The sequence below is a fragment of the Stylophora pistillata genome, chromosome 4 (genome assembly GCF_964205215.1).
Source record: "Stylophora pistillata chromosome 4, jaStyPist1.2, whole genome shotgun sequence".
NCBI lineage: Eukaryota > Metazoa > Cnidaria > Anthozoa > Scleractinia > Pocilloporidae > Stylophora > Stylophora pistillata.
In genome coordinates this window covers 41,830,136-41,856,793 of record NC_142522.1, presented here as the reverse complement: position 1 = coordinate 41,856,793, position 26,658 = coordinate 41,830,136, and the positions used below count along the sequence as shown (strand labels likewise).

Here is a 26,658-nt window from a genome sequence, read left to right as displayed (position 1 = left end):
GCTACGATTAATCGTGAAAGGGACAAACGATGACAGCTGTGGTGTCGTCTATGAGAACTAGTCTCCTGTTTTTAATTAACTAAATATCGCCAAGGGTGGCTTTATATCTTTTTTCCCGTTAATGTCATAAAAACATAACATTTCGTAAGTAACACGAAATCATAAGTTGTGGTAGGTCAGAGTGCCTGCTGAATTCGACAGTGAAGTATGGTCACCTATGGCATTCAAAGCTCTCTTACTTCATGGTTCATCCGAATTTTTAAAACTCTCCTGTGAGATACTTTGAACTTTTTTCCCTCGTATCTTGGAACACTGCTCACATTTACCAGGTGATCTAGTATAATGGCGGACTACCTACCTGGCGTAAAAGAAACTCGCTCGGCGAAATATAGTGAGTGAATCGTGGTCAAGTGTAAATGGATGTGAAATTCTCGGTTCACTTCCATTTACACTTTGCGAACTGATTTAAAAAGAGGGTGACGTAGTGTGTAGCCTGGAGGGTATTGGTGAATAATAATGATAAACCATCTCCAGTGATTTCTAATTCACTTTGCGCACCATATTACACGATGAAACATCTGAAACGCCTTTGCCTTTGTCCTTGCTTTCAGCTTAAAGGGAAAACCCCAGGAGCCTGCCTTTTTTTGCTTTTTTTTTTCTTTTTGTTTTTTTTTGTTTGTTTTGTTTTGTTTTGTTTCTTTCAGTTTCGTCTGTTTGTGTACTTACAATCACTTCCCATTATCATCTTCTTACAAGGGCCAGGTCATGCAGAATGAACCCTCGTTTAAACGATGAAACAGCTGAAACGCTAATGCCTTTGTCCTTGCTTTCAGCTTAAAGGGAAAAATCCCGGGAATCACACTTTCGTTTGCTTGTATACCTGCACTCACTTTCGATTAATTGATTTTTTTGTTTTTACGAGGGCCAGGTCATGTGGAATGAACTCTCGTTCAAAATGTTTGTCTTCCCTTTTTTTTTTATCACCAACTAAACAAAAGCTGTAAATTGCTATCTTTTCTTATTTGATATTATCATGAAAATTAGCGGTTGTCAAAAACCCCCATAGATAAATCAAGAGTATAAACTTTCTTATCGACTCGTTAATTTTATTTTAAGATTTCAGTAATTTTCAGTTTCCAAAACTGCAAATTCGTATAGCCCACATATGAGAAGAACACTCAAGCACAACTAGGAACTTTCATTCAGTCAACCAACGCTACAAAGGGTAAGGATTATCGACTGGTAATGGTGCCTGTAAGTCACAAAAATCCGCATAAAGGCAAGTATTTTCAAAAGCACTACTCGTATGCGTGCAGCGACCGGGTTATACGAGTGCACTCCGGTAAACCCTGGTCACGAAAAGCTCGAACATTCGAAAGCACCCGTGCCTCCTCAAGGGTAACAGCTCTTGGATGGATTCTTCATGACTGATCATTACAGTTGTGCATTCGCCAAACTCTCAGCAATGTATTAAATTAATATTGAGTTTTTTTTCAGATTCACTTTATATTCCGAAAGAAATGGCACCCATTAAACCATGTATTTGTGCTGATTATGTACTTTTCAAGCAAAATGTAAATGTAAATGAAATGTCATGAATGCATATGAATTACTTAATTAATCTGGTCAAATAGACTGGTTTCAAGCGAGAGGAAAGAGTCCTGCTAGTGTTCCTCCGGATAACCCTTCCTTCTTTCATTTGAATATCGCAGCCAGGAATGAAGTAGGCTTAGGGAAAATCAACAATTGAGGCTGAGCAACTTGGAACTTTGTCTTCTATCTAGGTAAAAGCATGCATTGAAGCAAAACAAGCTAATTTACCGAAGCCAGGTTCATTAACTCTTCTAAAATTCAATTTTTATTTTTCAGATCGTCTGACGATTTCAAAATAATTCGTCAAAATAGTAGTTGTTTGCAACTTTGACATCGCCTGCAAGCAGATCCACTTAAAGCTTTGTTGAGGTAACATTGTTCTTTTCTTTCCAATTCTGAATATCGTTTTCAAACATACAGTGATGGGAAATTTAGTCAAGGCGTGGAATTACTTTATGCTGCAAATTGTCCTTTATTCAAATATTTGAATAAAGACCCACTTTATAAGAAAGGGCAAGAACTAGCTTAATCATATATTTCCATTCATAAGCAGCGCTAACCTTCAAGCACGGTTTTTGCAATCGACTCGCGCGATACCATAACATACATAACACAGCCGTCTTGTTTAACACACATTGATGATAATACTTTCAACTTAACTAGATATGTGAAGGTGTAGTCTGATCGTCCGGGTGAGTGTAGTCCTGAGAAGGACTGTTGTCGGTGGTAGTGACTGACGTTTCGACAACCTGTGCGGAAGTCATCATCAGAGTCAAGTGAATGATTGTTGTCAGTAGAATGTTCTTATTCCAGTTCCTGTGAAATGATCGGTTGGTTTTGCCGTGATGTTATTGGCTGTAAGACTCAAGTGACGTAAGTCGGTCGTGATTGGTCTGTTTCGATCTGTCGGTAAAGTTAGGTCGTTCTTTTTCGGTCGTTTGTGATGTTTATGTCGTGAATGAGTCGTTTGTATGGAGCGGGTAGTTGTTGAGATCTGTTTACAGGAGTCTGTTCTAAGTTAGTAAACCAGCTTTCCAGAGTTAGTCGTTGAAAATAGTCAGTGCTGTAGGTTAGGCATTGCGCAGAGTCCCAGTCAATGTTGTGGTTGGTAAGTCGATGGTGTTCAGCAATGTGATTGCTGACATCCCCTTTTCTCGTCGCCCGTCTGTGTTCAGTCAGTCTTGTTGTGAGGTTTCTGCCAGTCTCACCGATGTAGGAGGCTCGGCAGTCGGAACAATTGATCTTATAAATCGTTCCCTGTCTGTTCCTCGGTTCGTCTTTGTCTTTAACGTTGGTTAGTAACTGACGTAGTGTGGTGATGGGTTTGTGGGCGTCGCGGATATTGAAGGGTAGTAAGATGCGCGAGATGTTTTCAGACATGCCTTTTATGTACGGTATGGTTGCTGTAGTCTAGGGGTTGCGGTGTCGTTTGTTTCGGTAGTGGTTTGTTTCCACTACCGAAACAAACTATTTTCAAAACTACCCTATTTTCAAAATATATGAACTTCATATATTCATTGCATCTCACTTATCACTTTCACGGGTTTATTACGAATCAACTTAATGGCCTGCTCCCAGTTGGCTTGTTAGCTCAATTGGTAGAGCGCTGCACTAGTATCGCAGAGGTCAGTGGTTCGAGTCCCGTACAGGCCTGATTTTTTTTCAGGTCTGATTTTCGCTATTGCATAAATAGCGCTATCTACTGCGAGGATCGCACATCATACGTATCTAATACCGCAGTTCAAAAAATATATGAACTTCATATATTCATTGCATCTCAAGCTTATTTAAGCTGACAGGAAATAATTTAACAACTCAATGATTAAGGATTTAATTCTGCGACTATTTTATTCTTTTCTTCTTCTTTCTTCCTCTTCTCCAACTTTCTATACTTCAATCTTTGTTTTCTACCAGATTCAAATGTTTTTTTTCTCTTTGTTCGTTTTTTATGCAAAATTTATATGCTCAATTGCTTACAGGATCTATTGAGGTGGGGATTTGAAGATTTAACTTTTCACGTTTCCCCCAACCCGTGCTGTTGAAGTATTTTGAGAACTGATTGAAATAAGTCAACGGAATCAATGTGGAATATAATATTTTGATTCTGGTCAAACACCGAGGAATGGAAAATAATATAATATGACTCACCAGCTTAATTATTTAATCTCTTATCTTTTTAAAGACTAGCAAAAACTAACGATAAAAACCGACGTTTCGGTGTCATCATGACGCCATTGTCAAGGAGAAATAAAAAAAATAAAGTTTGTGGCAAGGTGTAACACTAAATTAGCATAAATATGTTACGAGCTAATTAAAAAAATACTTTTGCGCGAATTGAATCTTTTTGACGGTCCTTTCAATATCTTCGGGATTCAATTCGCCCGCTATATTCTGCGAACTCTTGTATAATTTTTTTTCTTCATCAGTGAGTTTCGCCCACTCTTTGGCAGCAAACGAATTTCTTTCTACCATAGAAAGGTTTCGACACTGATCTAGAATTTAAATACAAAGTGCGCATGAGCGTTTAGTTTAATTACTCTCTTGTTTAGCTCTAAACTATTATCCAATTACTAAAGAACGACAAAAACCCTACTCGATCAAGCATAGCTTGGATTAAGTTCACTTTGAAAAGAAACATCAAGTTCAAAACGGGTGTTTAACTTCTATGTTGTTTGTTCGTAATATTATATGTGGCATAGAAGAATATTTCATAAAATTTTACCTTTGTTGAACGGCTCCTTACAAAAGTTTTGTATGACGTAGGAGCTCGTAAGTAGGGGATGCTTTTTACGCTTTTTGCTGACGGTGCGGTATCTTGATCACTTGAAGTCGAACTTGCCGCTGCTTTTCTCTTCTTTCGTTCGCTTCCAATCCAATTCTAAATATTCAATAACAAATAAAGAACTAATAGTAAATCGAATCGGTTTTTATTGAATTCAAAAGTGTATAACTAATTTATTTAATAGTAAAAGCGCTTGGAAGATTTCACTACAGTGCGTGACTTTCGCGGCAACCACCAGTAAATGGGTCTGAAACACACGCCTTACCAGCGAGATCACAGAAAAGGATCCAAGCAACATTCCATATTTACGCTACTATCTAATATAAATATATGGAATCTATAAAAGTATTTTAACCAATGCAAGTCTCACCTTTACAGTTTCCTTAGCCCCTTTAGCTTCTGCACTGGCCTGTTCAATGAGATCGTTGTGGGCTTGACCCTTTCCAGTCATGCCTTGGTCAAAATACCTAGACAAAATGGATCTTTGAACATCAGTTAACAGATTATTTTTCCTTGTTGAAGCCATGACGAAACGATTGGCACAATACTTAAGTCACGATTGACTATGATCTAGATTAGCTATGGTCACGATCAAACGCTGGATAAAGAATATGCGATCTCTTGAGAACGATCAGCTCTTGTTGGCGTGGTAACAGAACGAAAATGAAATCTGGGAATATTTCACAACGAGAATGCTAAGAATGTATTTTGAAGTGGGCTGAGCCAAGCAAGGGAAACTTCTTTCTCCGTGGTGAGCCCACTTCCTCCGAGTGAAGAATGCTTAAGGAAATTTAAATGCAAACACACTAAACAGTTTTTGAAAATAAGTTTCGAAACTCCATTGTTATTTATATGCCAGGAATGATCCAGACGACAAAATTTCCGCACCCTGTTTTATCAAGAGAAAAATGCTGTTAATAGTTTCAAAGTCAATCGTCACACGGCCAAAGCTGACACCCATCAGCCATGCCCATTTGCAAATACCAGCACACATGACCTCGCATATTACTAAAAAATTCTTTATAAAAAGCTTAATGGGGTTAAACGTGTTATATCTGTAACGAACAAATTAAAAATGCACCAAATACATGCAGCTTGGGAATCTGCTTTCGATCTGTTTCTTCACGAATGATGGCTCCTAAATTTAATCACAGTGACAGGAAATGTTTTGTCTTCTCATTCTTTAAGTCAAAGGATGTACGGCGCGGCCAGACTCTCAGGGTATTTTCAAGTGTGTTATAGAGAACGTTTAACTCTTGAAAGAGGTGATCGTTAAATGACATAATTGCGAACACGAATTATGTGAGTTTTCATGATAAAAAACGTTTCTTTACCGTACCTATAGTCGTGGAACTTAATTTCGCGAGAAAGATGCATTCGAAAATTTGATTGTAGTCTTTCAGCTTCCTATCAGAAATAAAAACTAGCACGCTTAACAATCGGTCTGGTTAATTGGATCCTTGAAAAAAAAAAAAAAAAGAAAAAAAAAGAAAAAAGGGAAGAAAGAAAGAATGAGAGGGGGAGAGGGTGGAGAGATGGGAGAGATAAATATACTCCAAACTCTTTTGGGGAAACCGGAACAAAATTTGAAATTTGCAAAAAATAAAGAGTATTCAGGGTTAAAAAATTCGGGAGATGATTTGATAGAGTACAAACCCTATTGTCCGTGATCAAGTTGTCAGTAAGCTAATCTAAGTGCTTGATTGAAATCTGAAAGGTGTCTTTTATCCTCTAACAAATCATCAGTTCTTGCTAGTCATCCTGATGCATCCAGATACACAGAACAGATTTCTTTGCCTGTCTTCGCTTTATAGCCTTGTTTTAATTTTATCATAGGCTTATTCAGATTGAATTCATGAGTTTACCCTTTTAGAATAAGACTGCATCAGAAATGAAACAATCTTCAAAAAGCAAATGAAAACTCGGAGAAAATCCAAGTTATTATTAGGTTTTTTCTTTCTAAGACAATTTTTACTAACGCTACTGGTTACGAGTGTTTTTCAAAACAAATACAGCCACGAACCTAAGAGTGCCCTGCGGTAAGGGAAGGCTTCCTCGAGTGTACGAAATTTAAAATATCCGCGTCCTAATTAACGGAGACAGCCTCACGTGACAAGGTATTGCATTTAGGATGTATGACCTCTGGCAAACGCTTTAAGGCAGAAAAACATGGTACCCTCCTTGTGGAAAATTTCGAAAATAATATTGACTGTGATTTGAAATATTTAGAAAAAAAGTAAGAGTATGAATGAGTTTTTCAAATTGATACACCCAGACAATCTAGTCATATTTTAATTTTCCGATCATTTTTTGTTTTTTGACTAAAAAAGAGATATAGTTTTAACGCGTGATTTAGACCAATATTAGTGCAGGACGAGTGAGTTTTACAGAAAGACAAGTTAAGGCGAGATTTGAAGTTCTCTTCTTGTGACTTGTGAAAAGCTGTTTAAAGAACACGTGACGCGCGGCTCTTTCTTAAATTCGTGCGTGAATCGGGATCAGGAGCTTCTTCTTCTACCACTTTGCTACTTTTAACTACTTGGCATTTCAGAAAAAAAAAAAAAAAAAAAAAAAAAAAAAGTCATGCATTTTCGCTTAGTTGCAATATTTTTCAATAAGTGTCTCATTCAAGAATTACCCAAATCACTATAGTAATGATGGCTTTAATGGTGTGCTCGCTTTTACGGCTAACGGTTACAAATTTTGGCCTATTCACGGAAAACTTGAACAGCTTTCCATTGGTGTCACCAAACTTTTTCAGGGTTAATTTCTTGGACAGCTAATGGTTAAAATTCTTCAATGTTTTACGCCCAACCCCTAATTAGTTTAGCCGTTTTACGACTAGGTAACCCCGGCCACGTTTCACCCTAACAACCACTCAGTTAAGTCCATTATTCTCAAAAACTTTAAATTTCTTCAAAAGGATTCAGAGACTGGTACTATCTTTTCGCAACCTCCACTCATTTCATTGAAACGCGAAAAAAACATAAGCATTTTTTTGGGCGGAAGTTCATTCCAAACTAATGATCAACCCGGAACCTTCAAATGCGCTCGCGCATGATACAAAACTTGTCCTTCCATTCACAACGCTAAGAAAATATCGGGACCCAGACGATCTATTAAGATCACTGATCACCATCTTCTCGTGCGCCTCCGCCAACGTAATCTATTGCATAACTTGCAGTTATTGCAAAAAGATATATAGTAAAAACCCGCATACAAGAACATGTGGATTAAGAACACCCAGGCTGAAATTTGGTAAAAAAGGCGTATATATATAAGAACACATTCAGCCTGAAAATTGAAAATTGATCTTATATTTAAATATTATTCCTTTTTCAGTTTAATAGAACAAACAGTGTCTGTAGCTTTACTGTGGTATTGCACTAAGATCTCTGTATAAATGCTAGTAATTTCACTTGCTGTGTATAGCAAATGTACAACAAATTTTAGAAAAATTATGTGTTTCATCATAGTAAGTAAATCCCTTACATTTGTTTCGAAGTAAACAATTAAGAACACTTGAGAACACTTTCAGGATGATCTCACCTGAAATACCCGATATATAAGAACCAAATCAGCCTGAGCCCCAAAAATGGGTGTTCTTGACTGCGGGTTTTTACTGTACGTCGCCGAAACAGGAAGACGACTAGGTGACCGTTTCCAAGAATACCTTCGCGACGTAGAAAGGAACGGCAAGGACGCGTCAAAACCAGTCGCTAAACACTTTAATTTACCTAATCATTCTAAGCAACATATGGCAATCTGCGGTCTTTCCTTACATTTAGGCAGCACGGAAAGCCGCAAAACTCTCGAGGAAAAGTATATCTTTCAAATCGGCACTCTTGATCCCACAGGTATCGACGAACGCTTTTCATTCCACTAATTTATTCGTGTTTTTCTCGTTGCCATGTTCCCACCAGTAGCGTAGCTCCGCTTTCTACATATAAACCCAAACACATAAGTCATCTTCTAATTATACGCCGTAACCGTGGGAGGTGAAATCCTCGTCATCGTCTCCTATCCCACAATAACGCTAAACTATGAAGTATCGAGTAATGGCAGCCACGCATGGAGTTGCTTCGTACGCTCTGCCATTTTCTGGTCAAGAATATGAGCAACTTTCTACATCAAACAGTAATTTTGCGGTTCTTGTGAGTAAACTCAGCTATCTACAATAAAATTATCAATTTAAATGGTTTGGAAACGTTGAAGAACTTATTTGTTTAATCAAGGTTCTTCTTGAAATCAACGATATCGGCGAGTTCTCAGAAGACCAAACCCACACGACGCTCACTTTTAGAGTTGGTGACATAGTTATAAAATAGTATTCGACCACTCACACGATGCAAACCCAAGGCTCTGATTCTGCATCATTGCGAGCAAAGCTGAAGAAAGCTTATTCGTCGAAAGATGAACTACTCGCCCTACAAGCTAACAACCCGAACGACTCGAACGTACCTTCGGTTGAACTCGCTAATTCAGAGGAGCCCCCTGCAACGGCCGTTCTTGACATCTCTTCAAATGAATCAAGTCCTCTGGCTTCCTGTGGATGCTGTTCTACGGTAAATTTACTGTTGCTGCCTTCAAAGAATCCCTGCTGACATAGCAATTGCTATTTGTTATAATTTTAACGATCTTCTTATTTTTTTCATTGTTAAGTTGTGCTCAAAGACAGAAAAAGAACGTTCGAACATTGTTAGCTGAGATATAAGGTCCAATTTAAAAATGGTGCAATATTAGACGTGGAATGAGGTCAAGATGATAGCGAGTATGGCTCCGACTACTTGTGGCTTCAACTTAGACGCTGCAAATATGATCAGTACTGCTCTTCTTGAGCCAATGCAGGATTATAGCCCGCTTGCGTGTCTTCCTCCATTTTCCAACAACTCTGAAGTCTTAACGATCAGCCCATAAAAGGTCTTTAAGCTTCTTTTAGAGCTGAATCCGATAAATGCCGGTGGCTCTGATGGCATTAACAACTGGCTCCTTCGGGAATATGCTGAATTTCTAACTTCCCCGGTTTGCGAGATTCGAAACTCATTATTCGCCGAGCAGAAGCTTAGTCGGTCGTGGAAGTATGCGATTTTTGGGTTGCGCATTCCGAGCGGGGTTGCTCGTTGGGTCTGTGACTTCCTTATGGACAGGCAGCAGCGAGTAAAGCTTTCAAGTGACTGTTTCTCGGAATGGGGAGCCGTTCCATCTGGAGCGCCTCAAGGCACCAAACTTGGACCCTGGCTCTTCACACAAATGATCAATGATCTTCACACACCCGGCTCTGAGGCTTGGAAATATGTGGATGACACAACACTAGCTGAGGTGGTCCCGAGGAGAGGACACTAAGTGCAATGCAGGTCGCTGTTACAGCTGTGGAACAATCGTCTATCACAAACAAGTTTTTAGCTGAACCCAGATAATGGTAATGAACTGCTGATTGACATTCAAGAAACACAACACCAGTTTGATGTGATTACCGTCAGCTCTAAGGAAGTTGAACGTGTAAACAGTGTTAAAACGCTAGGCGTAACAATAGCCAGCACTCTACGATTCAATTGTCATATCTCTGAGGTACTAACAAAGGCCAAAAAGCGGATATTCTTTCTCATATTGCTTAAGCGCGCCAAAGTTCCGGCTCGTAATATTATCCGTTTCTAGCATACTTATATTAGACCTCTACTCGAATATTGTGCTCTTCTTTACCATCATGTACTGCCTGATTATTTGAGCAACGACATAGAACGTGTCCAAAAACGCGCCCTTTCTGTAATTTCACCTGACCTATCATATCTCGACAACCTTTCATTGTTAAATTTTACCTCACTGAAGAATAGACGTATCGGGCAATGTAATAAATGTTTCGAGGCTGATAGTTTCTAAAGAAACGGTTTGGGGCTGCGTCGGTGGGGGTAACGAAATAATTTGAATATATCAACAAACTTGAAATGGCAAATTGGCCACCGTTATGATTATAAAATCTGACGTTGCTTTTCATTCCACTAATTTATTCGTGTTTTTCTCGTTGCTATGTTCCCACCAATCACGTAGCTCCTTTTTCTGCCTTTAAAAGCACACACAACCCACAATTCCTCTATTCGCTCCGACGAAGGCTTAACGCTCGAAACGTCAGCTTTTATAATCGTAACGGTGGCCAATTTACCATTTTAAATTTGTTGATATATTCAAATTAATAAATGTTTCGAACCGATAGTGTCCAATACCGAGCACAAAACTATTTTTTTTTTCCACCGAAGAACCATATTACCGATAATCTTAGAAATAAACGTCTGTTTGTTAACCCAATAATGCGCACCAAGCGTTTCTCCCAGGTCTGTGTGTATGCATTATTCTTGTATTATTCTTGTACATAATATGCTATGTGAACTGATAATTTATGATTTTAGCCAGTATTGAATTGTGAATATTCATGCAATTCAGCCTCATTAGGCTGCCTTGTGATTTTTTGATAAGGCTATTTATCTATCTATCTATCTATCTATCTATCTATCTATCTATCTATCTATCTATCTCTCTATCTATCTATCTATCTATCTGTCTATCTATCTTTAGATTCGATCTATCGGTAGAGTCCCATGCATCCTACGAAACATAGTCTCCTGTCTTCAATTAACTAGATATCCAACGGTAGCTTTATCTCTTTTTCCCGTTAATTTGATATGAAAATATAACGCTTTCTAAGTAACACGCAATAACTGTAGTGGGTCAGAATGCTAACTGGATTCGGCATCATAGGATGGTCAACTTTGACATTTAACGCTATCTTTCTGCAAGATTAATCAGCGTTTTTAGAAACCTCTCCTGCGAGATGTTATTAAAAGTGTTCCTTTGTCTTAAAAAAATTATCCTGGATGTGAACACTGTTCACATTTGCCAGATGACTGAATATATTAGCAGATTATCCACCTGATGTATGAGAAACTCGCCTGCCGGAAATATGATGTATGAATCGTGGTCGACTTTACACGGTCTGAGAAATTCGGTTATGATGTTGCAAATTTATCTAAAAAGAGGATGTGCGGCTTGGAGGGTGATTTGCATGTTCAGTGGAGCACGTAGCAAAGAATTAGAATTAATTGTCGTAATTGCGAATTCGCCTCGACTACGCGCGGCGGGAAAATTAGGTCAAGTGACTTATAATTTAAAAGGAACAATTTATGCTGTAGCAACATTCGAAGCTGGTCATCAACGGTCGTAAACGCAAGCATCAAGATAAAGCGTCGAGATAGCGAATCAAGGGTTCCAACTACTCAGAAACACAGATTGTAAGTTACGAAACCGTTTATCATTTCGACTAAGAATATTGTAGATAATAATGTATCCCGAAATTATTTAATTTTCAGTTGACTACGACGTAGCCACGGATGTAACGAGCCGTGTCTCACTCTAGTACAAATATAATCTGACAACGTTGATCCCTGGTGGGCTAATCTTTAGAATAAGTAGCCCCTTCAACCATAGGAACGAATCAGAGGGTATTGGCGCACAATGAACTATATCCATTGAATTCTGATGCACTTTTGCGTTCCATATACACAATATTTTGTCCTTCTTTTCATCTTAAAAGGAAAAACCCCAGGAACCTGCTTTAATAATAATAATAATAATGATAATAATAATAATAATAATAATAATAATAATAATAATAATAAGTATCATTTATATAGCGCTTTATACAAAAGTTCTAAAGCACTTCACATAAGAAATAGACAATAGAATAATAAAACCTACAATACCTAGGAGATAAGATAAGATTTAAAGAGATAAGTTTTTCGAGATGACTTAAAAGCATCGACACCGAGACTACGCCTAATATAGCTGGGGCATATATAAATTTTTAAAGGGAAAAACCCCAGGAACCTGTTTTTTCAGTTTCCTTTGTATGTATACCTGCAATCACTTTGGATTATTGTTTTCTTCCGAAGAACAATTAAGCACAGTTGGGAACTTTTGATTTAATCAACCATTACTATAGAAGGTAAGGATTTTCGTCTGCTGATGGTGACAGTAAAGGCACAAAAATCTGCATAAAGGCAAGTATATTGATAAGCAATACAAGTATGAGTGCAACGAGCGGGTAATAAAAATTCGCTCCAGCAAAACCCTTAAAAAGCTTTTAAAAACATTCCAAAACAACCGCGCTTCTTCAACTGTATAAACTCTTGGATATATCCTTCCTGACGGATCATTACAGATGTGCAACGATATCTTTGCCAAGCTTTCAGTACTGACTTAAGAGCGACTCTTTTTCAAGACCGCGTGAGAGGTTGCACATCGACCGAAAAATGACTATCCTCATATTTCAATCAGAGACACCTTATAGTAAACATAGAAACGTGGTAAGGTATTTTTTCCCGGACTTACTTCTTTGTCCTAGAAAATTCACGAAACTGAAGCGAGTGTCGGTAGCCATAAAATGGCGGAAATCAGGGCCCCGAGTAGAGGCAAATGAACTTTGTTCATGAAAATCAACAATATTTCAAAATCCAAATATCACATTTCGTAGCAAATTTTCAATTATCATTTTGACCATGCGGTATAACCCAGAATCGGTTCAGGTTAAGCTCGTGGTAAGTGGAAATAATGTTGTTTTCGGGGATGTACATGCAGAATTAAATGTAACTGAGTGATATCACACACTTAGAAGTGCCAGGAAGCAGAACACAAAACAACAAACAACTATAACACAGCAAAGGAAAGAAAGGAAAATTATCATGAAACTAAACGCATAGCTGCGTGAACTTTGGCTTTCAATATCGCACATCTGGAGTTATCTTCAGGGGAGTGCCATATTATCATTGTTACTGTCTTCACGAAATTTCGTCATTGCTAGTCATAAATAAGTCTACTTGTGTTTATTATGTCAGCTGGAGTGTCATGAATGTTGTGATGGTACTAGACAACAATCAAAATAACATATTGCCATATAGGAGTAGGTTCCTAGAGATGCCAAGGGTTGAAATTCAAAGACTTTTCAATGACTTTAAAGGCCAAGTTTAAGAAAATTGAAGTAATCTTGATGAATAATACCAGTGTAGCTCTTATTGTATTGAGGTTCATAGTCAGTCTCCAACACATTTTAAAGTGTGGCTAGTTCTGTCTGCATTAAAAATGATTGTCTGGTTAACTGAGACAAATTTTGATACGAATGATTTCCAATATCCATTATTGTTGAGGCTATTCCTCAACAAGGTTTTATGTTTTAGTCCGTTCCATTTTCATTTTTTTTTTTATGTCACGTAGACCACAATCCTTCAGTAGTAGTTTTACTCTCTACCCCTTTTTCGCACGTGGTGAAGCGCTTGTAAAATTTTAGCTACGTAAAACTGTCCCTGTTCTTTCGCTTACCGCCCCTCACCGTGTGGTTTTTACGGCTCCCTGAGTCTCGTAATCTTTGATGAAAGGGTGACCGGATCGTTTTGTAAATATTGGTATTCTTCGCCGTCATTAAACTTCTTGGTCGAAGTGCTGTTCTGTTATTATTCGACATCTTACCCGCTTTACGTGTCCGACCCTGATAATTATTGACACGAGATCATTAGCAGAATTAAGGCTGATAGTCTCGAAAGAAACTGTTTGGGGCTGCGTCGGTGGGGGTAACGAAATAAATTGGATATATCAACAAAGTTGAAATGGTAAATTGGCTACCGTAACGATTATAAAAGCTGACGTTTCAAGCGTTAGCCCTTCGTCGGAGCGAAAAGAGGAATTATGGATTGTGTGTGCTCTTAAAGGAGATACGTTATTGGTATAATAACGTAACTCCATTTTCTGCCTTTAAAAGCACACACAAACCACAATTCCTCTTTTCGCTCAGAAGAAGGGCTAACGCTCGAAACGTCAGCTTTTATAATCGTTACGGTGGCCAATTTACCATTTCAACTTGATTAGCAGAATTGATTCCTTGTTTGTTATTGTAAATCAAAGAGCAGAACCTCATTGCAACACATTGTTTTTTCTGAGTTTGTCCAAATACCAACTCATTAGCTTGGCTATATGGCGCTGCTACTGTTTTGCTAGGGTCGATGTACATTGGAGTAGGACCAGGGTTTTTCTCTAGATCTGAACAATAATTTGGTAGGTGTGGTTGACTCTTATAAAGACACATGGGTCTAATTACAAGAAAACATTGATAAATACCCACTTGCTCTATATGCCTTTACAGAACAATTCAACAAATACTTCTTCTCGTGTCGTGTAACTTTATCTAATCTTACCCTCTTCGTATTAAGCTTACAAACATTCCTTGTAACTCTTCTAACCTTCACATAACGACGTAGCTAAGAGGACTTCGGTATGCTTGGACGAATACGCTTATAAACAAACTCGATTCCTTCAGTTTTCTGCCCTTTCTTCTGAGACGATTCAGAGTAGCTTCTGGTATTCTTCTGGGTTCTCGATCATATTTAAATACACGGTTGTGTTTACATGTAAACAGAATGTGAAATAGCTCGTTTGATAGAGCAGCTTTCGCTTGATATTTCTCGATACAAGGTTCACTCGTCAAGATCGCTCGTAAGTTGACCTCTCGTAAAGTTTGCGGACCGACTAGTTCCCAAGACGTTTCACAAGTTTTAGCGTGGGTTTACCACGAATAGTGTGTGACTTTGTATGTATATTGAGCGTAACAGCCATCGAATTTCTTTCGCGTGCATCAAGCAGGGAATTGTCCATGAAAGCAGCCATTGCTTTAAACCATGCACTCTAGGGTACATTCTACGCATATCCTTACACTTCGCGCATGCGCTGTAGTGGAACTGCGATTTTGTGACTGAACACACAGACACACACACGAAAAAAAAAAAACAACAAAAAACAACCGATTTTATACCTCGGGTGTTTCCTCCGGAAAGCTCGAGTAAAAAAAGATTAGGGAAAGGATCAAGTCAGAATAAAGACGAAACAGAGGCAAAGTACCAAATAATTGAAATAGACTACCAAGGTGGACTAGAATTGAAGATAAATGTATAATGAACGATTTGAAATTTGTATTCCCAAATAAAAGCAAAGAATCTTAGCTGAGTTAAGAAAGTTTTTCCCAAATTGGAAACTGTTCGCAAACTAAAACAACTGTATGGAGAAAAATATTATGCCTTTAATACTTCAGCTAATGTTACTTTAGCTAAACTCGTGCCGTAAAGTTATATCTGAACACCTAAAGGTTGTCAGCAAACCGATGTTGAGGCCCTAACAGATTTCATTTTATATTATCCTTGGCTTCCTGTCTCATTTCGTATTAATTTTAAGGTTCTACTTTTAACTTTCAAAGCCATTCGCAAATCCGCACCGTCCTATATCAATGATCTTGTCAAAATTAAGCCTTTAAATTCAAGATATGGACTTAGTTCTAATGACGGAATACTGCTATCTTACCCGAATTTTAAAACTTTAAAAACCCTAGGCGACCGTGCTTTCGTTGTTTCGGCGCCGAAACTCTGGAATGATTTACCTTCGGAAATTAAAATGGCTAAATCTGTCGACACTTTTAAAAAACTCTTAAAGACACATTTTTTTTAGTAAGGCTTTTTATTCTTAGTTAGCTTAGCTTTTAATATTTTATACTACACATGATGTAACTGGCATCTATTACAAAGCATTGTTGTAATAATGTAATTAGTAATGTAATGTAATTAGTATTTATTTCATGCATTGTTGTAATGATGTAATTAGTATTTATTCCATGCATTGTTGTAATGCGCAGTTGATCATCCCGTCATGGAAACGGCGCAATATAAATCCACAATTTTATTTTTATTTTTTAGATCGAGCGCCAATTCCCAACACACCTCCAGCAGTCGGACTAGATCACCTGTTCTTTAGGCGTTGGATGAAGGAGAGGTCACAAAGATGCGGTACACTCTAGAAGCCCTAGTAAGGCATCTTTTAAGGACAATTATTTAGCTAACCCTTTTTTCAGGTTTTTCTCTTCTAGAATTATTATTCTGAGGACGTTTTCCAAAGTGTTGCAAGGCGCTGGTCTAGTCAATCTTGCTCAAGATTTTCTTTAAATTTGTTATTTTGCTTGTAAAGGCTTCAGGAGGCAGCCTTCTTTATTACGGAGGCTGCGCTAAGGAAGAAAAATAAGCAGTTACCACAAAGAATAACTTCTAACTAAATTAGCGCGAGGGCCGTACTAAGGATAATTTCTCCGAAATCATAGCAGTACGGAACGAGCGCAAAGAGGTGTGTACAGAAACTACCGAGGACGGTATAACTCAGAATCGGTTCAGGTTAAGGTCATTTCGCCATGGGAAATTATATTGATTTTCTGATCGAACACAGTGTTAACTACGAAAATGTGTTTGAAATTCCGGAGTTAACCACAGAGTGGCTTATAGATTATGCCTTGACTTAAATGCCGATGTTGCGATTTTCACAAATTTCACCCTGGTTTTTCCGTGCGGAAATGAAAAGTCCAAACTAATTTCAACACTATTTCCGCTTACCACGAGCTTAACCTGAACCGATTCTAAGTTATACCGCATGATGAAATTGATAATTGAAAATTTGCTGCGAAATGTAATATTTGGATTGAAATATTGGTGATTTTCAAAAGCTTTCTGTGAACTCCAAATTAAGTGAAATGGTCCCATTTTAGACTTTCACCATACCTAAGTCCTTCTTATACAAATTCATAAAATTGATGCCAGCTTGCTTTCTTTTGAGCTTTTCATGGACCGAGTCCATTTGCCTCTACTCGAGGCACTATTTTCCGCCATTTTACGGCTACCAACGCTCGCTTCAGCTTTCGTGAATTTTCTAGAAGAAAGAAGCAAGTCGGGGAAAAAACTTTACCACGTTATGTTAACTATAAGGTGTCTCTGGGCAAACTAGGAAGGTCTTCAATTTGTCGACCATGTGCCACACTTTTCGATTTTCACTCGGTCAATTCACAAAGTCGCTCTTAATATTGAGATTTCTCAGATTCAATCTATAACCCGAAAGAAATGGCAGTCAAACCCTGTAGTTGAGCTGATTATCTGCTGGTTACGCAAAATGAACCTAGTAGTTATTATGACACTGCTCTTTCCACTTCTGCAGCTTTTCTTTGGTCCTTTCTAACAAAAGCAAGGCATCTTCAACCCGGTCATTGACTTGCAACCCTCTAGCACCTTTAGTTTTGGTGCTCTGGCTCATGGCCTCTGGGTTCTGTTGTCCATTAGATTTTAATCCAGGAAGTTGTCAATGCAAATCTTTTGGCCACCATCGAATCGGTATTAAGTGCAAAGGAATATCACAGTTACAAATGAAGTAGGCTTGGGGTAAACTAACAATTAAGGCTGAGCAACTTGGATGTTTATATCTTTTATCTTTGTAAAAGCATCGATTGAAGCAAAACAAGTTCATTAACTCTTTTGAAATTCGCTTTTCATTTTTCAGACCGTTCGATGAAAATGAGTATTGATATTAGCGCAATATAAGTTAATATTCGATGATTTTAAACTAATTAGGCAGAATAATATTTGTCTTGCAACTTTAACATCGCCTGAAAGCAGACCCACCCAAAGCCTGACAGAGGTAACGTTTTTCTTTTCTTTCCAATTCGGACTATTATTCCTAACATACAGTGGTGGGTAATTTAGTCGACGCTTGAAATTACTTGATGCGGAAATGTTTTCCTTCGTTTAAATATTTGAATAATGACCCAGTTTGTTAGAAAGGACCAGAAAGAGCTTCATCCTATATTTCCATTGATCAGCAGCCTTCAAACACGATTTTTACAATCAATTCGTATTATACCATAACGTACATAACACAGCCGTCTCGTTTAACACCCTATGCTGAAAAAACTTTAAACCTATTTACACGCAGAAAATATACAAATTCCCTGAAGGATGGGAGGTCTTACATTTGGATCAATGGTTTAAATAGACGTTCGAACAATACAGGTTCTCCCCTGGCATTTTAAACTTGCCTTAGCATACATGTATCTCGAAAATCATACATTATGCAGATAGTGGATAATTCATTTGTTAATTTTCACTGGACATATACATGTATTTTTGTTTAAATTGAACAGATGAGCAAGGCATCTTCAATCCGGTCATTAACTTGCAATCCTTTAGCACCTTTAGTTTTGGTGCTCTGGCTCATGGCCTCTGGGTTCTGTTGTCCATTAGATTTTAATCCAGGAAGTTGTTTGTGCAAACCTTTTGGCCACCAAGGAATCAGTATTAAGTGCAAAGGAATTACAAACGTACCGCGTGAGCTTCCCCCCAACACGGCAATACTGTAAGTACCTTCTTGCAACTACGTTCTTGTATTAGATCCTATTAGGAAACTGAAAGACAAAGACAATCGATAACCTTCGTCTCCAGTCAATCCTTTTGTACTACACTGCTCCTTTATCAACTTTTTCCTCTTTAGGTATTTGTCAAACAATCAACTGAGCTCCTCTTGGGCTGAGGCCGAGGAAAATTTTTGTATCACACATCACACAGTAACATAAGAAGCAATCATTTACATAGCTGAGAGGGCTGAGCAAATGTTGTAATGTTTCGATAAATAGCGTAATCAATCCCGTATCCCTTGCCTGTTTCTTTGATTTTGTCGGAGCGATAAGCTTTTTTTGGACAACAAATCAAATCTCAAGTGTTGTGTTCATTTTATTAAGCTTAGAAGATACGTACCATTAAACAGGACTACATCGTTCTTTGTGGCGTTTGTTATTGAGATGGCATTTCCAAGTTTTTATATATTTACTTATTTTCTTTGTTCCTAAGTACCAGCCTTTTTTAATAGTTCTAAATCTAAATCTAAATCCAAATATCGTTATGTCGGAAAAATCGTTTAATACATCACGCCAACTCTGAGATAATAATAAGTGAGGCTATATTAAATATACAACACTATTAAAAACGATTGAAAATTATTAAAAACTATTTAAAACTACCAATAAATAAATTTAAGTCAGTTTGCTTTTAAAAATACGGAGGGATTGGTTGGAAACAGTTTTTTTTGGGAGTTTGTTCCATTCAGTTATAGCCCTGGGGAGAAAAGAAAATCTAAAAATATCTTTATGTCCTTTTGGTACAATGAATTTAAAATCATGGCTTCCTCGGGTTCTTCTTTCTTTGTTTTTTATCAAATAATCCCCCCCCCCCCCCAAATCCCATCTAGGAGGCTGTGGCACATCTTGTACATAGTGGAGAACCTTCCATGTCTTCTCATTGTTTCAAGTGTGTCCCACTGTAGATCGTGCAGCATTTCCGTCACGCTCGTTGTTCGATCGTAATTTCCAGTGACAAAGCGGGCTGCTTTCCGCTGTACCCTTTCTAGAGCGGCTCTATCTTTCTGGTAATGTGGGTCCCATGCGCTACAGGCATACTGGAGTTTTGGCCTCACAATACACGGTTTCTTTCACTGACTTTGGACAATTCCACAGGTTTCGCTCGATAAGTCCCAGGACCTTATTTTCCCTAGATGTGATTGTTTCAATGTGTGGTGACCACCTCATTTTGTTATCGAGCATTACCCCCAGATATTGGTGAGATTCCACTTCTTCTAAGATTTGTCCACAGAATACGTATTCTCGCTTTGGAGGATCTCTCTTGGTCGTAAAAGACATGATGTTACACTTTGAAGAATTAAATTCCATCTTCCACATTTGTTGCCAGTCTTCTAATCTATACAAGTCCTCTTAGAGATCGGCTGTGTCTTCATCACAACAAATTGTCCCATATAACAATGCATCATCAGCAAAAAGTCTAACAGTAGATTTAAGAGTATCAGGTAAGTCATCTATATACATTAAGAACAGTAGCGGTCCTAAGACTGTTCCTTGGGGAACACCAGATGTCGCAACTACAAGGGCAGATGATGCCCCCTCAATTACAACTGACTGGGTACGCTGTGTTAGGAACGATTCAAACCAGTTAAGTAGTGGGCCACGAATTCTGTAATAATGAACTTTCTTCAAGAGTCGGCGATGGGGAACTTTGTCGAATGCTTTTGAAAAATCAAGGATTGCGGCGTGAATTGTTCAGTCACTTATTATTTGAAGTCAAAATTTGAGAAAGCTATTCTTATTTTTCTTACCTATAGCAATCTCTTCTGCCATAGCAATCTCTTAAGCGTGCCCAGGGCTGAACTTAAAGATTAATAATATCTGTACATCAACATTTCTGGACTTCTATTTTAATAGGATAGCAAATTTGTGGAACAATATACTTAATGACGTTAGGCAGGTTGAGTCCATCTACTCTTTTAAGCGTACATTTAAGTCGTTTTATTTCAAGAGACTTTTCAACGTTTTTGATGGTGACAACTTTCGTACCTTTGAAATAATTCCTCCTAAATGTCGCCGAGTAAATACCCTTGATGCATGCACTTGTTAATCAGCCTATTTAGTATATTTGAATTATTAGGTTAATATTTAGGAGAGGGTTGGGCTGGAGCTTAAACTTAGTAGGGGACTCATGTCCTATTGCTTTTACTCCGCCACTGCTTTGTCAAATCCTTAAGTAAATGAAGTGAATAGTCAAATTAAAGACCTTTTCTCAGAGCACATTCCATCTTCGAAACTTGACAAAGATGAACGTATAGTTTGGGTTTGTAAATATATAAATGCCATCAGTGTAATGTAATATGTATGTTCCCTTGAGAATTTAAACAGGCTGGGAAGATCCTACTTTTACTAGGTGATTTTAATATTAACCTACTAAATTGTGGAAACCATCTTGCTTCTGAAGCATTTCTTAATATGATGAACTCTAATTGTTTAATGTCTTATATTCTCCAACCAACCCGTATAACTGACAGACGTGCCACCTTAATTGACAACATTTTTGCTAACACGTACAACTTTAATGCTCTTAGTGGAAATCTAGTTACTTAGATTTCTCAGTGATCATTTCCCACAGTTTCTGATCATTGAAGACCTTAAAATCAATTATGCCTCCTTAAATTATCACAAACATGATTATTCCCATTTCAGTGGGGAAATGTTTGTTGATGAAGTATCTCACCTTGATTTCTCATCTATCTACAATAGTAATTTAAACACTAATGGCAAGTTTGATCTTTTCTATAACCAAATCGACTCTGTTTGCAAGAAGCATATACCTTAGAGGAGGCTTTCCAAGAAGGAGGTTAAAATATTGTGCAAACCTTGGATCACTAGAGAAATCCTTGCTAAAATTAAATATATAGATACTTTATTCCAAATTACTTAAAAGTAAACGATTAGATCCTATAATTCATTATCTCTATAAAAAAAAAATTAGAAACAGGGTTGTTAAAGATCTGAAAGATAGTAAATCCAAATACTTTAATCAACATTTTTCTTTAAATAAGTCTAACATGCAGAAGTTGTGGTCTGGTATTAGGTCAATTTTAAATACTGGTAAATGTGAAAACAGTTATATAATTTGCATTTTAAATAACAATAAGTCTGTTAATAACCCTTATGACATCTCTAACATATTTAACAACTTCTTTGCTAATATTGAAAAGACTACGGAGAAGGGAATCCCCCGGGGAAGTCATAACCCCTTATTCTACCTTAAGGGAAACTACTGAGGATAATTATTTTTTATCCCCTATCACTTTAAAAGACATTTGGACTTTTATTGGTATGATAGATGATAGCAAGTCTTCTGGCCCCTACAGTGTACATGTTATTATTTTGAAAAATATTAGGGACTATATACCCGAGCCTTTTGCATTTTTAGTCAATGATTCCTTTGTTGTAATTTTCCTGTGAAATTAAGATTAGCGAGGATTACTCCTGTTTTTAAGAAAGGCTCAAGATTTGACATAGAAAATTATAGACCAATTTCTGTTCTTTCTAACTTTAGTAAACTATTTGAAAAAGCTATGTGCCATTGCCTCTACAGTTATTTAGAAGAATTAAAATTACTTTATCCACTTCAGTTTGGTTTCAGAGAAAAATGATCGACTACCCATGCTCTTATATCACTGAATCTATTAGGCAGTCCATAGATAATAATGAATTTGGCTGTAGTATATTTATAGATCTGAAAAAAGCATTTGATACTGTTAATCATACAATCCTATTAACTAAGTTTAACCATTATGGAATAAGAGGTGCATTATGGAATAAGATGTGTTGTGCTTAATTGGTTTAAATCTTACTTATTCCAAAGAGAACAATTTATAAATGTTAATGGTTATAACTCACCTTCATTACCAGTGACTTGTGGTGTCCCACGACGATCTATTTGAGGACCCCTTTTATTCTTGCTATCAGTAAATAATTAGTCCAATACTTCTGGCTTACTAACACTCCATCTATTTGCTGATGATACTAAAATTTACTTTTCTAGCAAAAACCTTGGCCACCTTGAAACAACCGACAATCGTGAGCTAAAATCTGTTGCTGGATGGATGAAGTATAATCGATTAGCACATATTATAACAAAAATTTAACTTTATTTAATTTTTTTCATTCCAGTAAACTTAAACCTAATCAGTCATTAAGAATTAAAATTGATGATGAACCAATTAATAAAGTTGACTCCACTAAGTGCCTAGGCATAACTCTTAACGTGATTTTGGATCGATACCAGCCTTGATTTATCAAAAGTGGTTGTAATTTTAAATCCAAAAAACAGCGAGGTTGATTGCACATTCTTGTCCAATTCTATGAGGCAAAGAATAGTTTTGGTATCACATATCACACAGTAACATAAGAGGCAACCATTGGCATAGCTGAGAGTGTTGAGTTAAAATTGTTTCTCCTCAGAGACATATCAAGTAACAAGTTGGAGTTTATTCCTGAAACAGCGTTCCAGAATCTGACGAGTTTAAACTACTTTTAAGTAGACAACATCTAACAAAGGGCATCTATGCTAACAGAAGGGACTACAAATCCCTTGATTACCATTAAATTAAAGTGATTTTTGATTGAAATCAGCCTTGAATCGTTAAAAGCTATTTTAATTCTAGATCCAAAAAACAGCGTGCTTGATTGTTTATTGTTGTCCAATTTTCTGAGGCATAGAATAGTTTTGGTATCACATATCACACAGTAATATAAGAGGCAACCATTGGCATAGCTGAGAGGGTGGAGTTAAAATTTTTTCTCCTTAGAGACTTGTCAAATAACAAGTTGGAGCTTATTCCTGAGAAAGCGTTCCAGAATCTGACGAGTTTAACCCACTTGTAAGTAGCCACATGTAACGAAGTGTTTTTTTATGCCTATTAAGTGGAATACGAATCGCTAGATTTCCATTGATTTAAAGTGGTTATCGATCGAAACCAGCCTTGATTTATCAAAAGTAATTTTAAGTTTAATCCTAAAAACAGCGAACTTCTTTTTACATTGCTGTCCAATTGTATTATGCACAGAATATCATTTGTATCACATATCACACATCGACATAAAAGGCAACCATATGTATAGCTGAGAGGGTGGGGTTAAATTTTTTTTCTCCTTAGATACTTGTCAAGTAACAGGTTGGAGCTTATTCCTGAGAAAGTGTTCCAGAATCTGACGAGTTTAACCCACTTGTAAGTAGACCACATATAACGAGGGGTATTGTTATGCCTATAAGAGGGAATACGAATGTCTAGATTACCATTAATTTAAGGTAATTCTCGATCGAAACCAGCCTTCATTTGTTAAAAGTGGTTTCAACTCAAACTCCAAAAAAAACAGCGAGCTTGATTTTTCATTGATGTCAAATTTTGTGAGGCATAGAATGTTTTTGTATCACACATGACAGAGTAAAATAAAAAGCAACCATTTGCTAAAATTTTTGGCCTAAGAGGCTTGTCAGGAAACATGTTGAAGCTTATTCCTGAGAAAGCGTTCCAGAATCTGACCAGTTTAACCTACTTGTAACTAGACAACATATAACAAAGGGTATTTATACCTATAGAAGGAAATACGAATCTATAGATTTCCATTAATTTAGAGTGACTTTCCATCGAAACTAGCCTTGATTTATCAAAAGTGGTTTCAATTTTAAATCCTAAATACAGCGATGTTGATTGCACATTCTTCTCCAATTGTATGAGGCATAGAATAGTTTTGGTATCGCATATCACACAGTGACATAAGAGGCAACAATTGGCATAGCCCTGAGGGTGAGGTTAAATTTTTTTCTTCTTAGAGAGGTGTCATATAACAAGTTGGAGCTTATTCCTGAGAAAGTGTTCCAGAATCTGACGAGTTTAAAACACATGTTAGTAGACAACATCTAACAAAGGGTATTTATGCTAGCAGAAGGGACTATTAAATCCCCTGATTTCCATTAATTTAAAGTGACTTTAGATCGAAACCAGCCTTGCATCGTTAAAAGCTGTTTTAATTCTAAATCCGAAAAACAGCGAGCTTGATTGTTTAATGTTGTCCAATTTTCTGCGGCAAAGAATACTTTTGTATCACTTATCACACATTAAAATAAGAACAAATCATTTTCATAGCTGAGAGGGTGGAGTTAAAATTATTTCTTCTCAGAGACGTCTCATATAACAAGTTGGAGCTTATTCCTGAGAAAGCGTTCCAGAATCTGACGAGTTTAAACCTTTTGTAAGTAGACAACATATAACAAAGGGTATTTATACCTATAGAAGGAAATACGAATCTACAGATTTCCATTAATTTAGAGTGACTTTCCATCGAAACTAGCCTTGATTTATCAAAAGTGGTTGTAATTTTAAATCCAAAAAACAGCGAGGTTGATTGCACATTCTTGTCCAATTCTATGAGGCAAAGAATAGTTTTGGTATCACATATCACACAGTAACATAAGAGGCAACCATTGGCATAGCTGAGAGTGTTGAGTTAAAGATGTTTCTCCTCAGAGACATATCAAGTAGCAAGTTGGAGTTTATTCCTGAAAAAGCGTTCCAGAATCTGACGAGTTTACACTCCTTTTAAGTAGACAACATCTAACAAAGGGCATCTATGCTAACAGAAGGGACTACAAATCCCTTGATTACCATTAAATTAAAGTGATTTTTGATTGAAATCAGCCTTGAATCGTTCAAAGATATTTTAATTCTAAATCCAAACAACAGCGTGCTTGATTGTTTATTGTTGTGCAATTTTCTGCGACAAAGAATACTTTTCTACCACATATCACACATTAAAATAAGAAACAATCATTTTCATAGCTTATAGGGTGGAGTTACAATTTTTCTCCTTAGAGACCTGTCAAATAACAAGTTGGAGTTTATTCCTGAGAAAGCGTTCCAGAATCTGACGAGTTTAAACCTTTTGTAAGTAGACAACATATAACAAAGGGTATTTATACCTATAGAAGGAAATACGAATCTACAGATTTCCATTAATTTAGAGTGACTTTCCATCGAAACTAGCCTTGATTTATCAAAAGTGGTTGTAATTTTAAATCCAAAAAACAGCGAGGTTGATTGCACATTCTTGTCCAATTCTATGAGGCAAAGAATAGTTTTGGTATCACATATCACACAGTAACATAAGAGGCAACCATTGGCATAGCTGAGAGTGTTGAGTTAAAGATGTTTCTCCTCAGAGACATATCAAGTAGCAAGTTGGAGTTTATTCCTGAAAAAGCGTTCCAGAATCTGACGAGTTTACACTCCTTTTAAGTAGACAACATCTAACAAAGGGCATCTATGCTAACAGAAGGGACTACAAATCCCTTGATTACCATTAAATTAAAGTGATTTTTGATTGAAATCAGCCTTGAATCGTTCAAAGATATTTTAATTCTAAATCCAAACAACAGCGTGCTTGATTGTTTATTGTTGTGCAATTTTCTGCGACAAAGAATACTTTTCTACCACATATCACACATTAAAATAAGAAACAATCATTTTCATAGCTTATAGGGTGGAGTTACAATTTTTCTCCTTAGAGACCTGTCAAATAACAAGTTGGAGTTTATTCCTGAGAAAGCGTTCCAGAATCTGACGAGTTTAAACCTTTTGTAAGTAGACAACATATAACAAAGGGTATTTATACCTATAGAAGGAAATACGAATCTACAGATTTCCATTAATTTAGAGTGACTTTCCATCGAAACTAGCCTTGATTTATCAAAAGTGGTTGTAATTTTAAATCCAAAAAACAGCGAGGTTGATTGCACATTCTTGTCCAATTCTATGAGGCAAAGAATAGTTTTGGTATCACATATCACACAGTAACATAAGAGGCAACCATTGGCATAGCTGAGAGTGTTGAGTTAAAGATGTTTCTCCTCAGAGACATATCAAGTAGCAAGTTGGAGTTTATTCCTGAAAAAGCGTTCCAGAATCTGACGAGTTTACACTCCTTTTAAGTAGACAACATCTAACAAAGGGCATCTATGCTAACA

The 26,658-nt window shown here is 37.1% G+C and overlaps 1 protein-coding gene and 1 long non-coding RNA gene across 2 annotated transcripts; one reads left to right on the top strand and one right to left on the bottom strand.

Annotated features, from left to right (window-relative positions):
• The first annotated feature begins 691 nt into the window (after positions 1-691).
• On the top strand, positions 692-18,678 carry LOC148733807 (uncharacterized). The gene is made up of 4 exons (XR_016000665.1): positions 692-1,225; positions 1,870-1,962; positions 16,153-16,261; positions 18,411-18,678. It is a non-coding gene; the product is annotated as an uncharacterized LOC148733807 (long non-coding RNA).
• On the bottom strand, positions 3,559-6,161 carry LOC148733808 (uncharacterized). The gene is made up of 3 exons (XM_088756457.1): positions 4,746-6,161; positions 4,316-4,471; positions 3,559-3,648 (listed from the first exon to the last, which is right to left on the bottom strand). Exons 1-3 carry the CDS (start codon positions 4,899-4,901, stop codon positions 3,559-3,561), a joined length of 402 nt encoding a protein of 133 aa, XP_088612583.1. The 5' UTR covers positions 4,902-6,161.
• Positions 18,679-26,658: the final 7,980 nt, after the last annotated feature.

Bases quoted from the DNA above. Each gene is read 5' to 3' on its own strand.
- LOC148733808 (XM_088756457.1), bottom strand. From the start codon at position 4,901: ATGGCTTCAACAAGGAAAAATAATCTGTTAACTGATGTTCAAAGATCC. The intron at 4,472-4,745 runs GTGAGACTTGCA...TTGAATATTTAG, and splicing joins GGGCTAAGGAAACTGTAAAG to AATTGGATTGGAAGCGAACG. The intron at 3,649-4,315 runs GTAAAATTTTAT...TATTTCAATCAG, and splicing joins TAAGGAGCCGTTCAACAAAG to TTCTCAAAATACTTCAACAG.